General features: G+C 29.5%; 1 protein-coding gene across 1 annotated transcript in view; it reads left to right on the top strand.

Annotated features, from left to right (window-relative positions):
* Positions 1-15,157, top strand: part of LOC142324651 (charged multivesicular body protein 7) — a 52,656-nt gene that overhangs the window by 3,562 nt on the left and 33,937 nt on the right. Inside the window, exons 2-3 of the mRNA XM_075365506.1 lie at positions 3,057-3,246; positions 9,099-9,243. Of these exons, the coding sequence (XP_075221621.1) occupies positions 3,057-3,246; positions 9,099-9,243 (335 nt within the window). The remainder of the gene's footprint in view (positions 1-3,056; positions 3,247-9,098; positions 9,244-15,157) is intronic.

The raw sequence follows: 15,157 nt of genomic DNA on the forward strand, positions 1-15,157 counted from the left end.
TTATTTTCTTATTAAAATAAACACATATGTGGGTATGATTTCTGTAAAATAAATGCTGGAGCTGTACACACAACATTGAAGAGGTTGTAATACAAAATTAACACTTGTACAAATTTGATATTAGAAAGTATGAAATTGTGAAGAATAATATGAACTATTTATTTAATTAATGCTAATTTCATTGAAAATTAAAATAGTTAAGATATTTTCATAATTATATTACTATGTAAGTTGTATTTATATTTCAATATAAAGAATTATATTTAACGATTGCAATAATGATATTTTGTAGTTCTTAGTTCTATTTTTTATGTCGGTAGAACCGCATTCTAGTTTTATGTTCTCATGACTTTCTGTACCTCTAGGATTTTCATTAAGAAACATTTTACGACTAACTGATCAGAGTTAAATATAGTTAGATTGTTTTGCATACACATTAGATTTTATCAGACAGCGTTATGTCTATCGATGGGAAACCAAGTTTGCAAGCAACAGGCTATGTCCTGAGGTTGCAGATAGGGAAAACCATTAATGCATGATAAATTAGCTGCAAGGAGAGATTCAGATGACATTGCTGCTGACAGGCAGTAACAGTCTCTTGAGTTGTAGGAAGGGACAGCACACCAAAAATTCCACAAGTTTTTATGCCGCAGCAAGTGTCATATCCCTCAAAAAACTTACACGTCTTTGAGAAATTCATAAAGTTTTTGTGAGCTTATAGGTCGGGTCAAAACAGAAGCCTTTTTCTAAATTTGCAAAGTATTTATTACAGGTTCTTTATTGTTTACGCCGGTACATTTAAGACAAGTTAAATCAAAGTTACTATTATTTTGGGAAATGATCTCCTTGTGAACTTTTTTTTGTGAAGATGTGGGCTGTTATGTAAAATGAAAATTGAGAAGAAAGGAAAATGTAGAAGTTTTGGTGAGCGACTATGTATTGGTGAAATACAGTCTGAGAAAAATGTAGCTGATGCTGCTACAACCCCTTGAAGCTCAGCAGAACAAATTAATGGCAAAGCTCTGTTAGCTATACTATGTTTGGTCTCGGTATAGTTGAAAAGCCTTGGTTCTTCTGTGAAGGTGGATCCAATCGCTAACCAATTTTACACAGATGACTGCTGTAGTACATAGTTAGTTAGTTATAATTACTTTTAAAAAATAAGTTTTTTATTTATTTTTTTTAAAACTATCTGGCCAATTTTATGACCTATCAGTATTTTATCTATTAAACCGATTTTATGGCCTCGATAACAATAAGGTGTTAGATTTATGTAAGGATGGTGGATGCACATTTCTCTTAGGATTACCTACCTTCTAATCTGGTAATATAATATATTTATATGGTAATGTAGTGCAAAATTTATATGCTAAAAGAGAAAGTTGGGAAATAAAAATTTGTACAAATTGTTGGTTCAAGTTTGGAAATAATTGAAAAAGCAGATAGAAATAAAAAAAGGAAGTAATTAAGACAAAAGAGGAAAGTTTAAATAGAAAGGAAACAATAAGATGGATATCCATTGATAATGAAAAATATGTTGTTATTAATGTATTATAACAGAGAGTTGGATTATGGAAAATGAAGAAGGGAGAAAATTATATGAAAACATAAAAAATGAAAGTAATAGAAAGTACAAAGTATCTCAGCAAGACTAGTTTAAAAAGAAATACGATAAGGTAGAGAAAAAGGATTTATTATTGGTTAGGTAGATGTAACATTTAGAAAAATAAGAGCAAACTTTAGGAAAATGAGGCAAAAGATTAATGATAGAGAAATTTATCATATTAATAAACTTATGAAGAGAAAAAAGAGCAAGGCTGCAGGCATCTATAGAAGTGTTCTGGAGAAAGCATTTGATTACAAAGAGGAATAAAAGTTTTAAAAAGTTGGGCTAAATGTAGGTAAAATATTCTTTATCAACAATCTTTATGAGAATCAAGTAGAAGTTAAAGAAAGGTAAGCTCTGATTAAAAAAAGTGAGACAATATATTGTATGCCTACATTATTTAACTAGTGCATTTTAACTTGCGGAAAGAATAATCAGTACAGGAATTAAAAGATGAACTTGAAATTGGATTCAATTTGTGCTGAGTTCCTAGCCCGTATGAATTCCAGTTAATGAATCGAGTCATAAAACGAGTGTGGTCCTGACATCAGATTATCATTTTACTTAGTCTTATGTCTTGATTTGCTTTACATGTGAAGTAAAACTGATGGTTGTTGGAAATCTGTAATGGTAATTACAGGTTATGTATTACTTGAATAACAATGCAACTGGCATGTTAATTACCTCTTAATGCTAAAGATAGTATGGGAGATCATCAATATCTTCTGACTGTAGATGGTTCATAACTCATAAATTGACTCATTGAATTAAAAAATTAATGAGTAAAATATTCATATCTATTAATAATTTAATATAAGAATATTGATGACTGTGATCCTTTCCCTTATTTGCATATCAAAACAAGTAAGTCACTATTTTCAGTTGTTCATGGAAATTTCAACTCTGTAAACAGTATGCATTATAAATTTACTTGCATTTAAAGCCTAACATTTTAAATGCATTTACATTTTAGCAACAATTTTTTTTGTAGTACAAGCAGTTGTATATTTGATATTTAATTAACCGATTTACATTTTCTTAAATTAGTCAAATGTTACAGTAGTATAAATGTTATGTTCTGCTAAAGTTGAGACCAAACTTTTTATTATCCATGATTTATGTTTTCTTTGACATAGTTATAGTGTTTATAATCTTGTATTATTCTTTGATGCTTGTGTTGGAAAAATAGAATTTCTGAGTTATAAACATATCTGTTCTTTTAATTGTCTTTTCTTAATAGTTTTACTTGGATAAATTTTTGTTTTAACTAGTGTTGCGTCGTAATGTATGTAACATACCTTGAAATAATTCAAAGAAACCAATAATAAATTGGTAAAATCTGATTGTCGTGTATTGCATAATTGAAACATTAATTGTAGAATTTTCTCTTGCTTAATAATATTTAATCCTATAACTTATTTATTTCAGTTTTCTTCTCTTTTTTTTGTAGAGATGGTGATATAAAATATCAGTCAGATTTTGAAGCATTAATACCATCAGAAAATACATGGACAAGTTGGGCAGTAAAAAGTTTAGTAACAATGCCACTAAAATGGTCATTTGATAAATTAAAAGATGCACTTGTATCATGCCCACCTACCAACTATGAACAAAGATTTGTGCACATGTCTGCTATTAAGGTAGATAGATTTATACATTTTTATCACATGTATTTTGTTGAAAAACTGATGCAATAATTATTTAAATGTGTAGAATATGAATATAATGAAAAATAACTTTAAACCAAAAACTAATTTTTAATCCCGGTGAATTAAGAATTAGTTTTTGGTTTTATTTTTAGTTGATGTTTTATTTTTAGATTTACATTTTGTGATATTGAGTTTTAATTCTTTGTGATATGATACTGAAATCTCTTCAGCGTTCAAAATAAAAATTAGTTTATGGTGTATTTTTTCTTGTCTTAATTGTTTGACTTAAACATATCTGACATTATACCTATGCTGTATATGTAATATATCCCTCTCTAATTGGTCCTGTTTGCTAAACTAGTGTCCAAGTTTTTCCAAATCGCCCAGTCTTTGTACTTCTGCTATAAAACACCAAGCCAGTCATGACCTCTATTGTTTTAATTTATTTGATATCATTTTCCCTCTTTCTTACCTTTCAATACTTTTCTATTTACACATATATAATTTCTTCTTTTCATCTTGTATGCGCTCTTCCATTCTGTTGACATAATCATAGTCCCTCTGGTGCCGAAAACTTCCATGACATTTTGGCAATTATCTTAAACTGTTAACAGATTGTGTACATTATATATATATATGTATTAATTTAGCAAAAAAAAATATTTTTTGTCCATATCTTCCTCTGTTGTAATTAATTTCAAAAGCATAAACTAAATTCAGCCCGTTCCACTAAAGTACAGAATCAACAAGAGCTCTTACCTTATCTTAATATTTTTATTTTTATTTTCTGTATATCAAAAGTGCTTTCAAGGAATTTCCTCATTATCAGTTGATTAAAATTAAAAAAATAATTACACATTAAAACATTAACAAAATACTAATACATACGAGGTCTGTAAATAAAATAATGAGACTGGTTCGGAAAAATTTTTATTTACAATCCAGTTATACACGGACTCTATCACCTTTGTAATAGTTCGCTTGAGAAGCCACACAATACTTCAAATGGTTTTCCCACTCTTCATAGCAGTGTTGGAACTCAGAATGGTCAGTTACATTTTATTTTATGTTTTCTGTTATTCCAAAATGGTGTTCTTTAGGTGTTTTTTTTTAAATTTGGAAACAGGTAAAAGTCGCACGGACTCAAGTCAGGTGAATAAAGCGGTTGAGGAACTACAGGAATGTTTTTCTGTGCCAAAAACTCATTAGTTGAGAGTGCAGTGTGACAAAGTGCATTGTCATGATGCATCATCATGAATCAAATCAAAACCGTACTAATTTGTTTCTTCGATAGTAGTGGCATTATTCATAAGAAGTTTTTGTCTATAGAACAGATTGTAAATCAATATGTTTACTGAGAAATTCTTGAAAAACTGCGGAAAAGAGTTGCCTGTGAGAGACCAGCTATCAAACACTATTGGATGCTCCATCATGACAATGCACCTTGTCATATTGCACTTTCAATTAATGAGTTTTTGGGCAAAGAAAAAACATTCCTGTATTTCCTCAACCACCTTATTCATCTGACTTGAGTCCCTGCAATTTTTTCCTGTTAAGAACTTTAAAATAAACACCTCGAAGGACACCATTTTGGAACAGTAGAAAAAAAAAAAAACTAACCATTTGAAGGACATTCCCATTTCTGAGTTCCAACATTGCTATGAAGAGTGGGAAAACCGTTTAAAGCATCGCATGGCTTCTCAAGGGAATTATTTCGAAGGTGATAGAGCCCATGTATAATTGGATTGTAAATAAAAGTTATTTTGAACCGGTCTCATTACTTTATTTATAGAGCTTGTATAAATAAATAAAGATGTGTCTTATACAGTTCAACATTTATACAGTTTCTTTTATAATAACTTTGTTTAATTTCTTGTTTTATTCTATATCTCTCGGCAAACAATTTTGTTGGTTACATTTTATTATATTGAGAATTCCTTAATTTTATTTTGCCATATTTAGATGTTATATTCAATTTGAAATAAGTTTATTAAATTTTATCTAATTTATAAAATTATAAGGTTTAATGTGTAATTTGTAAAAGTAAAAGAACATTTTTGCCTGGTTGGCATTCACAATTAATTTAGTAAAATAAATTCTCTTTAACCCAATGTGTCCCATTAACTTTAAATCTGAACCTTGTTATTTTATTACCAAAATAACTGATAAGATACTTAGATCTAAGATTGATTTATCTGTCATATAAATATAATATAAAAGATGGGTATGATTTGGTTAACAAATTAAATAATTTGACAATAAATAAAAATACTACAGTGTTAAGTTATGACATAACCAATAAGTACTCTAATATTCCTATAGAGTTTGTATATAAAGAATAAACTATAAAATAATAATGAGAACCCAAAATTTATCGATAATTTTATCAACATTATTAGAAACATATATCAGCAAACCTATTTTGAATTTAATCACAAGAGAATACTTTACTGAAGGGTTTATGGGTGTTATGTCTGAAATTTATTTGCAGGAATTCAAAAATAAGATAGGTTATGGTATTACTCATATACATAAAGTTCCATTGTGGGTTTGATATGTTGATGACATTTTGGTCATCCTGTTAAAAATGATGAACATCTTATAATATTGAAAAAACTCAACTCCTATCATGACAATTTAAAATTTACATTTGAAACAGATAAGTGCAGAAAATAAGTTTTTTAGATGTTTACATTGAAATCAACAAAAAGAATCATATTATAATGTTAGTATATAGAAAACCTAAAGCAAGTAAAATAACTATCAACAGAAAATCCAATCATCCATGGTCACACAAAATTAATTTATAAACATGTTGAATAGAGTGATACATTACACACAGAACAACAGGGAAAAATTCGATGCAGAAATAAATATTATAAAAAGTATTGCAGTAAAAAATGGTTATAAAGCATCATTAATTGATAATATTTATAAAAAACAAAATTAAAATCTAAAAACATAACGTTGAAACCTATAAATAAATCACACAGCATTGATAATATCTATATAAAATACTCTTTTAATAATAATATTATTCAAAATTTAATTACTGTTGGTAGATGAAAAATATAAACCAGCATATAAGCCCAAGAACCATATAATAAGACATTTAAAAAATCATAACTATAATAATGATTCTAATAGTTTGTGTGGCATTTATAAAATAAAATGTAATGATTGTGATGAAATTTGTATTGGGAAAACTAATAGATCATTTAAAGTAAGATTTGCAGAACATTTTAGAACAAAAGATTGGGTTTTTCTAATATTGCCAACCATCTAATAGTGAATAAACATCTATTACCAACTTAGAAACTAATTTGGAAATAATTGAAGTCATAAAAGAAAATTATAATAATAAAAAATTAGACATTTTAGAATAATTTCATATATATAAATATGTAGACAGAAATTGAGCTTAAACAGTCTGCAGACAAACTTTGATAATGATACTCTTATCAAAGCTGCTATAGATAGCAGTACTTTTGTTAATATTAGGCAAAGTTTATCTTGTATTAGTACAGTGCTGTATTTAGTCACTGGCCACAAACATGTTTAAAAAAAATTTTTAATATTTTTTAAAGTTAAAGATTTTTAATTATTTGACTACATATATTATGTCATGTATGTAATAATATTATATTAATGTTTAAATGTGTAATTAATCAACTGATGAGAGGAAATTCTTTGAAAGCACTTTTGATATACAGAAAAAAATAAAAGTAATAAGATAAGGTAAGAGCTCTGATTGATTCTGTACTTTGGTGGATTGTGCCAAATTTTATTTATGCTTTTAGAATATATATATTTTTTAATCATTAACCCTACACAATTTGTTGCTTGACCTTTTCTAGGTTTTGCAATATGACTCACCGGGTTGGTCTAGTGGTTAACTCGTCATCGCAAATCAGCAGATTTGTAAGTCAAAAGTTCTAAGGTTCAAATCCTAGTAAAGGCAATTAATTTTATACAGATTTGAATACACAGTAGATCTGAAAAGTTGCCGAACTAAATTTCCGTAGTCGATACAAGTAGCGCCATCTCTCGGAGAACCAAGGAACTATGTAGTACAATGTCTGATGAGTATGTGTACAAAATTTCATTACGTTTCATCACTCCAGTCTCCAGTTATATTCAGTTGTGTATGTTATGTTCATGTGACCTTGTGCGGGCTCACAGTATAGAACAGAGAAGTGCGATAAAATTTTGTGTTTGACTTAAAAAATCTTTTGTTGAAACTTATTCTACGATACAGTAAGCATTTGGTGATGAAGCCACATCTTGTACTACAACATACAAGTGGTTGAAGTGATTTAAAGATGATAGAGAGTCATTGGATGATGACAAACAAAGCAGGAGGCTGTCAACAGTTGTTCAGGACAAAAAAGTTGCAAAAGTGCCCACGCAAGTGATCAAACTGCTCCAACTGGTCAAACTGTGAATTCTAAATTGTATTTTGAAGTAATGAAACGTCTCATGCATCACATTCGTTGAATCCGGCCTGAATACCGGGATTCGGGCATCTGGATTCTCTTGCACGACAATGCCTCGGCACATATGGCAACAGTTTTACACATTATTACACCGTAAATCAAATCACCATCTTATCCCACCTGACTTGGCTCCAGCAGATTATTTTTTGTTCCTGAAACTCGAGTTGAAAATGAAAGGCGACTTTTTCCTTTTTCAACGACATTCCAGCCATGCAAAGGATTTGCACCAAGCAGTTGAAAATGATCTCACAAAGTGGTTTCTCCAGAGCGTTTGACGTGTTCTACCGGAACTAGGTAAGGATTCTATGTAGATGGCTGATGTGAGTAAATTCGTTCTTTAAATTTGTATTTTTATTTAATTTAGTTCGGGAACTTTTCAGACATACTATGTGCTGACTATATTGTGGATACTGGTGTTCTTTGGTGGTTGGGTTTCAGTTAACCACACATCTCAGGAAGTAGTTGGATCTGAGACTGTACAATTCTATACTCATTTATATTCATACATATCATCCTCTAAACTAATACCTTATGATGATTATGGTTCCAGAGGCCAAACAGAAAAATAAAAAAGAAAGAAAGAGAAAAAAAGGTTTTGCAATATATGATTGATTTTATTCCAGACAGAATTATTTTAAAACCTACTAAAACCTCTATGTCAGAGGTTGAGTAAGTAGAAATTAATCATGAAACTGTGGAATATTTTCCATTATTTAAATGTTTATTTTTATTTTTTGGCTTGTTAGTTAAACTTGAGAAATTTAATGATATTGTTGAAAAACATCATCAGGTCACTTTTCCCATTAATCTCTTTACTTCCTAAAATAGATAGATTACTTGTAGTTGAACAGATTATTAGTTTCACATATTTTGTTTTTTCTTATAATTTTTTCTTGCACTGGAACACAGATACTTGCCCGACTAAGCATCACAGATGTTTAAGGACATTTTCATTTTCCTTGAAATGTAAACAAAAATTATTTTAATTAACATTCTTAAGTGGTTAGATAAAATAGAAATTGAAAAGATGCTGAGACTAGGACACAATTTATTATACCAGAGCCAAAGGTTAATGGTAATTCCAAACCGATGAAGAATCACGCCAGAATGAGTTAAAGACCTTAAGTACTGCCTAATTATTGCAGAATAAAAATGGAAAACTAATTGTAATTTCCAATACTTCCCGTTTTTTAAATCTTTTTTAGAGTTATGATTTTTATCTATTATTTAATTTTATATTCAAGAATTAAATGTGTGATACAGAAGTAAAGTACTTGATATTTTTTCTCAAATATGTTTTCTTATAGGCATATATATTGTGCAATTGTAATTTTTTCTTTGTTTTAGAGGAAAGCAAATGATTTATTAATGAATATAAATGATGAATTGAAAGGCATTATACTTACAATGGATCAGTTGGTAGATGGCAGCAAAGAATGTTCTATAAAGGAACATGACCTTCCTGTTATTGTACATTGGTTAGAATTGCAAGGTAAGCTGTTTTTTATTTATTGCCATTTATTGAATTTTAAATACTACCTAAATCCAAGCTCTGAGTAATTACAATGTATTCATTCTATAAAAACATCTTCTTTTGATTTGTAGCATTTACAGCAGTGTTTTTCAGTCATTTAATCAGTTAGTACTAGAAAAATAGCTCCAGTAAAACATTAAAATAATAAATAAGTGCTGTTGATTGCTACTGTAATGGTTCACCACAGTTTTTTAACTTCTCAGAGCATGGAATCGGCCATTATTGAAATAAATATTTGTGATTGAGTGAGAAATTGATCTTAACAAATGAAATGTTAAATAATAAAAACAACAAAAAATTACAGGAGAAAGATCCCACATTACAGTTGATTTTACACTGAATTATTGAATCTAGTGAATAACTTACATTTTAACAGGTTTTATTGAAAGGAGAAGGCTCTAAATTGTATCTTTGTGGTTTTATGTATTTGTCTTATTCTTTATCAATAAGACTCATTCTTTTTATATCTTACAAAAGTTTCTCTCAGGTCCAGTTGGAATATTTCATTGAATGAATAGTTTGTTATTGAATTCAATATGTATGTATGTATGTGAATACTTTTTGTGTTGGATTTTGATTTTAGATTCAGGATTGTTAAAGTAATTAAAAATACCGAATGGCCGTGATAGGTCATTGGATTCACCTCAAAATAGCTGCCAAGGTTAAAATTTTATAATAATCATTTTGCAATAATGGTGTAAGCTATCAAGTTACCCATCAGTTTGGTGTAGTGGTGAACTCATCACAAACCAGCTGATTTCGAAGACAAGAGTTCTAAGCTTCAAATCCTTGCAAGGCAGTTAGTTACTTTTATACAAATTTGAATACTACATTGTGGATACTCGTGATTCTTTCATGGTTGGGTTTTAATTAATCACACAACTCAGATATGGTCGACCTGCGTTGTACTTCATTTACATTCATACATATTCTCATTCATCCTCTAAAGGTTCTGGAGGCTAAACAGAAAAAGGAGAAGCTATCAAGTTGGTTCAGATGCACTAATATAATGTTTACTAAAATGTATAAAATATAGAAATATTAATAAATAAAGTGTAAAGACTCCAAAATAACAAAAAAAACCTTGAAAAATAAAGCCAACCAAAACTTGAGAAAATAAATTACATTAGCTTAGCATATGTCAGATACCAATAGAGATTTATTAAAACCATAAACTCATTTATGCCACCTGCACATTTTTTAAAAAAAATTTAAAATTAGAAAAATTTCATAACTTTTTAATTGTAACGGATACTGAAAAGGACATCATATATGATTAGCATAATATGTGACTACTGATTTGAATGGCCACCAAATAATGGTCATGTGACATAAAGGAATTTTAAAATATAAATTTCATACATGTAAAATCTATAAATAGCAGTTGCATTAAACCAAACTATAATTCTCATATACTATACAAACTTGTAATATTTAATAATCTGAGTTAATTGTTAGAGATAATAACTTTGTTAGAAATGGATTGATTGAGAGAATAGTAATAGTAGTAGAAGAATGTTTGTTAGGGAATGTCTTACTAGATTTTTCATTGATAACTGGTTTCATCATAACTTCAGTGGAAGTTTTTTTTTAATGAAAAATGCTTTAGCTATGTTGATGAATTGAAAATATTTATTGTTATTATCATTTGTGATGTATTAGTCTAAGATTCGGCAGCTGATTTCTGCAAGTATCTGTTTTTTTAATGAAACTTGATTTAAATGAACAATTAATGATAATTTAATACATTACTGCCGGGTTCCCTAGGAAAAATTAGCCACAGTTACCTTTAAATATATTATGATTAATGTATTTTAATGAATTGCAACTATATTATTTTTAAGTGAATTAAATGTCATTTGAAAGAAAGTGATGTGAAGAATGTAGAAAATAAAGATTGCCAGCTCTCAGTCAGCTGCAACTTCCAAGTTGCCAGGTGTAAACAGGTATATTATTGTTAATTATTTATGCTAATAATGTTTTTCAAAAAAATTTAAGTTTAGTTTTTTCTGTACACGATAGTCACACTGTGTTCTTGTTTACAACATGAAGCAGCATGCGCCCCATGCGCCCTTCATCTCTCTCGTTCACACTCAACCAGACTGAAAGTAATTAATTAAATAATGACTACTTGCTGCCAATTTTTTACAGGCAACCATGTGTTATCGTGTACAGAAAAAATTAAACTTCAATTTAGTATATAATTTTTTTGAAAAAACCTGAGCATAAATTTTAACAATAACATACCTGTTTACACCTGGCAACTTGGAGGTTGCAGCTGACTGAGAGCTGGCAACCATTATTTTTTACATTCTTCACATCATTTTCTTTCAAATGATGTTTAATTCACTTAAAAAAATATAGTTGCAATTCGTTAAAATAAATTACAATATATTTAAATAAAGGTAATTGCAGCTAATTTTTGCTATGCAACCTGGCAGTAATGTATTAAATCATCATTAATCATTCATTTAAATCGAGTTTTATTAAAAAAAAAATACCTGCAAAAATCAGTTGCCAGATCTTGTACTATGTTGTTTTATTATAGCTAATAATATATATATTTTAGTATTCTGATATTCAAACTATTTTCATACAAAAATTTGAAAGAATTGGTTAAAAAACTTAGGCAAACAAGTAATAATTCATATTTCTACATTCTAGAGAACCTTAGTCCCACCCAGTAATAGTATCTGTTACGTTTTCCTTATTTTTATCAAATCCCAGATTTATTGTGACCAATTAACAATTGTTTTTACAGATGAGTAGCATTTTTATAGAATTATCCAAATTGAATAAAAAACTAAAAAATATATTAAACATTTAAATAAAATAATTTATAAAATAAAGCTGACAACACAGTTGTAGGACTTTTGTGTCACACAGAAAAGTCACTTTTACACTTTAAATATTATTCATTTATTTAATTCTACGGCTCAACTGTGACATCACAACATAGCAGACAACTACAACAGCTGTACTTCAGTGCTACACTAGCACTCCTTGTGGTGTCGATGCAGTATATCCACTTAGCCACTAGTTTAGAGCATTTTTTGGAATGGGAGTGCAATTTTCCAAAACTTTTTTGGCAGATGTTATTTTGTAATTGTTAACAAATGTCCCTAAAAAAAATATGACCTTAATTAGGCGAAATCTGGAGATACTGACGGTGATCTAGCTCTACAGCCTCATACCCTTGACCTTTAAAGTTCAAAATTTATTGGCATCAACTGCATCAATTTTGAACAAGTTTGTTCAAAATTGGTGCAGTACTTCTGGAGATATAAGGTGATTAGAGTGTGACACCAAACACACACACACACACACATATATGAACACATGGAAAATTTCAATATGGTTTTTGGGTTCCTTGGTGTCCAAGTGTTAAGATCCAGTGAAAACCCATATTCCCAAATTGGACCAATTACAATACTTTCCCTTATAGAGTTATAGCTCTGCTATAGGACTGTCTAAATATGAAAGTAATAAAAATAAAAACGGACTTAAAAAAATAACAGTACTAAAAAGCTACAAATAATTATATTTTTATTTATTAACTAAAGTAAAAGTATTTACAACAAATAACTATTTTTGAAGTCAGTGCCAGCCAACACAAATTAAACGTAAAAAAACCTATGATCTACATAACACAAATCCTACTTCAAACAATGCAAAACTGGGATGTGTGTGTGTGTGTGTGTGTGTGTGTGTGTGTGTGTGTGTGTGTGTGTTATGTTGTGTTTTATTGCACTCTGTGATGAAACAATTTTATGAAGTAATTAAGTATTTATAAATTAAAACTTATGATAATTTACTTATTATATGATAATTAACTTACTTATAATTATGTATTTCTGTAATATTTAACTTACTTTTATTAATTAAAACATTTTGAATTTTACAATAAATAAAAATTCAGGCCTGTAAAAATTCTCCAAGAGTTTTTTGTTATGTATGCGAAGAATTCACCACGAAATGTCAACATAAACCAGTATCGAATCTGCTGAAAACCGCTTACAAACATTATTTTTACTGTCCCTTGGGAAACCAAGATAAATCCTGGGCTTCACATATAGCATGCATCAAGTTAAACTAACCCAGTGGTTAAAAGGAAAAAGACCATTTGCCTTTTGGCATACCTATGATTTGGTGAGAGCCTACCAACCATTATGATGATTGCTATTTTTGCTTAAAAACTGTTACTCGTTTTAATTCAAACAAAAAAAGCAATATTGCATACCCAAATGTTCATTCTGCTATGAAACCAATACTTCATGGTGTTGATTTACTAATTCCGATTGCTTCAGCTTCTTGGAAAGAAATTTCTAATTCCCCAGAAGGCTCAACCAATGAATTCTCAATTTCAATAGATATTAATTGCGTTCCAGAAGAATCAGATACTGAAACCTCACCTCATTACACAAGGAAAACCGAGTGACCTAATTTGTGACTTGTATTGGTCGAAACAACATGCAGAACTCCTAGGTTTACGTTTTAAAGAATGGAATTTGTTACTAAGGGTACTAAGATTTCACTGTATAGAAATCGAAACAAAAGTTTACTGAAAAAATTTAGAAGAGATGGTTTAATTTGTTCCTGCCATGTTGAAAGGGGGCTAATGTCTGAACTGCACAATGAATATATTATTCATGATTGGCGTTTATTTATAGACTCATCAAAAAATAAAGCTTAAAGGCAGTGTTCTTGCATAACTTGAATAAATTTTCTTCTATACCAGTAGCACATGCTGTAGTAATAAATAAAATATATGAAAGTACATCAAAAATTTTAAAAGCTATTAAGTGTGATGACACTCATGGCAAATCATTGCTGACGTGAAAGTGATAGGGCTTCTTCTCGGTCTCTATTTTTTTTTCTTGTTTAGCCTCTGGAACTGCCATAAGGTATTACTTCAGAGGATGAATGAGGATGATATGTGTGAATGTAAATGAAGTGTAGTCTTGTAGAGTGTCAGGTTGACCATTCGTGAGATGTATGGTTAGTTGAAACCCAACCAACAAAAAACAATGGTATCCACAATCATGTATTCAAATCCGTATAAAACAACCTTTTACTAGGATTTGAACCTTAGAACTCTCAACTTAAAAAACAGCTGTTCATGGGATAGTTGGACTACAGATAAACACTACACAGTTAAAGACTGACCAAAAAGAAATCACTTCACCCAAGGAAAGGAAAATGTTGTCAATATTCCCCTTGTTGAAGCAGATTGTATTATTTTAAAACTAAGCCTGATGAAGAATTTTGTAAAAGCATTAGGTAAGATGAAGACGGCTTTACATATTTAGCTGAGGTTTTTTCACAGTTAAGCAATTAAGTGAAGCCAGATTAAAAGAGGGAATATTCATCAAGCCACAGATAAGAAAATTAATTTGTGAAAATATATTTGACAGCAAACTAAGTTCTAAAGAACTAGTAGCATGGAAGTCATTCAAAAATGTCATTACTGGTTTTCTTGGAAACAAAAAAGTTGAGAACCACGATCAGCTTATAAACTAACACTTAGTGAACTACAAAAATGTAGGCTGCAGAATGTCATTAAAAATTCATTTTTTGCATTCTCATTTGGACTTTCCCTTTAAACTTGGATTCACATCAGTGACGAACAAGGAGAAAGGTTCACCAAGATATATTGCAGGTGGAATAATGTTATCAAGGCAGATGGGATGAATCTATGATGAGTGACTACTGCTAAAAAGTGAAGACTTCACCGAGCACAAAAGGAAAATAAGAAAAAAGAAATTAAGATAAATGAAAATGTCTGCAAAATAAAGGTAGGAATTTTAATTGTAATTATTATTATTTTTGTATTATATTATTTAACAAATTTCTTAATATTTTAGCGGGTCAT

Source organism: Lycorma delicatula, chromosome 5 (assembly GCF_047948215.1).
Source record: "Lycorma delicatula isolate Av1 chromosome 5, ASM4794821v1, whole genome shotgun sequence".
Classification (NCBI taxonomy): domain Eukaryota; kingdom Metazoa; phylum Arthropoda; class Insecta; order Hemiptera; family Fulgoridae; genus Lycorma; species Lycorma delicatula.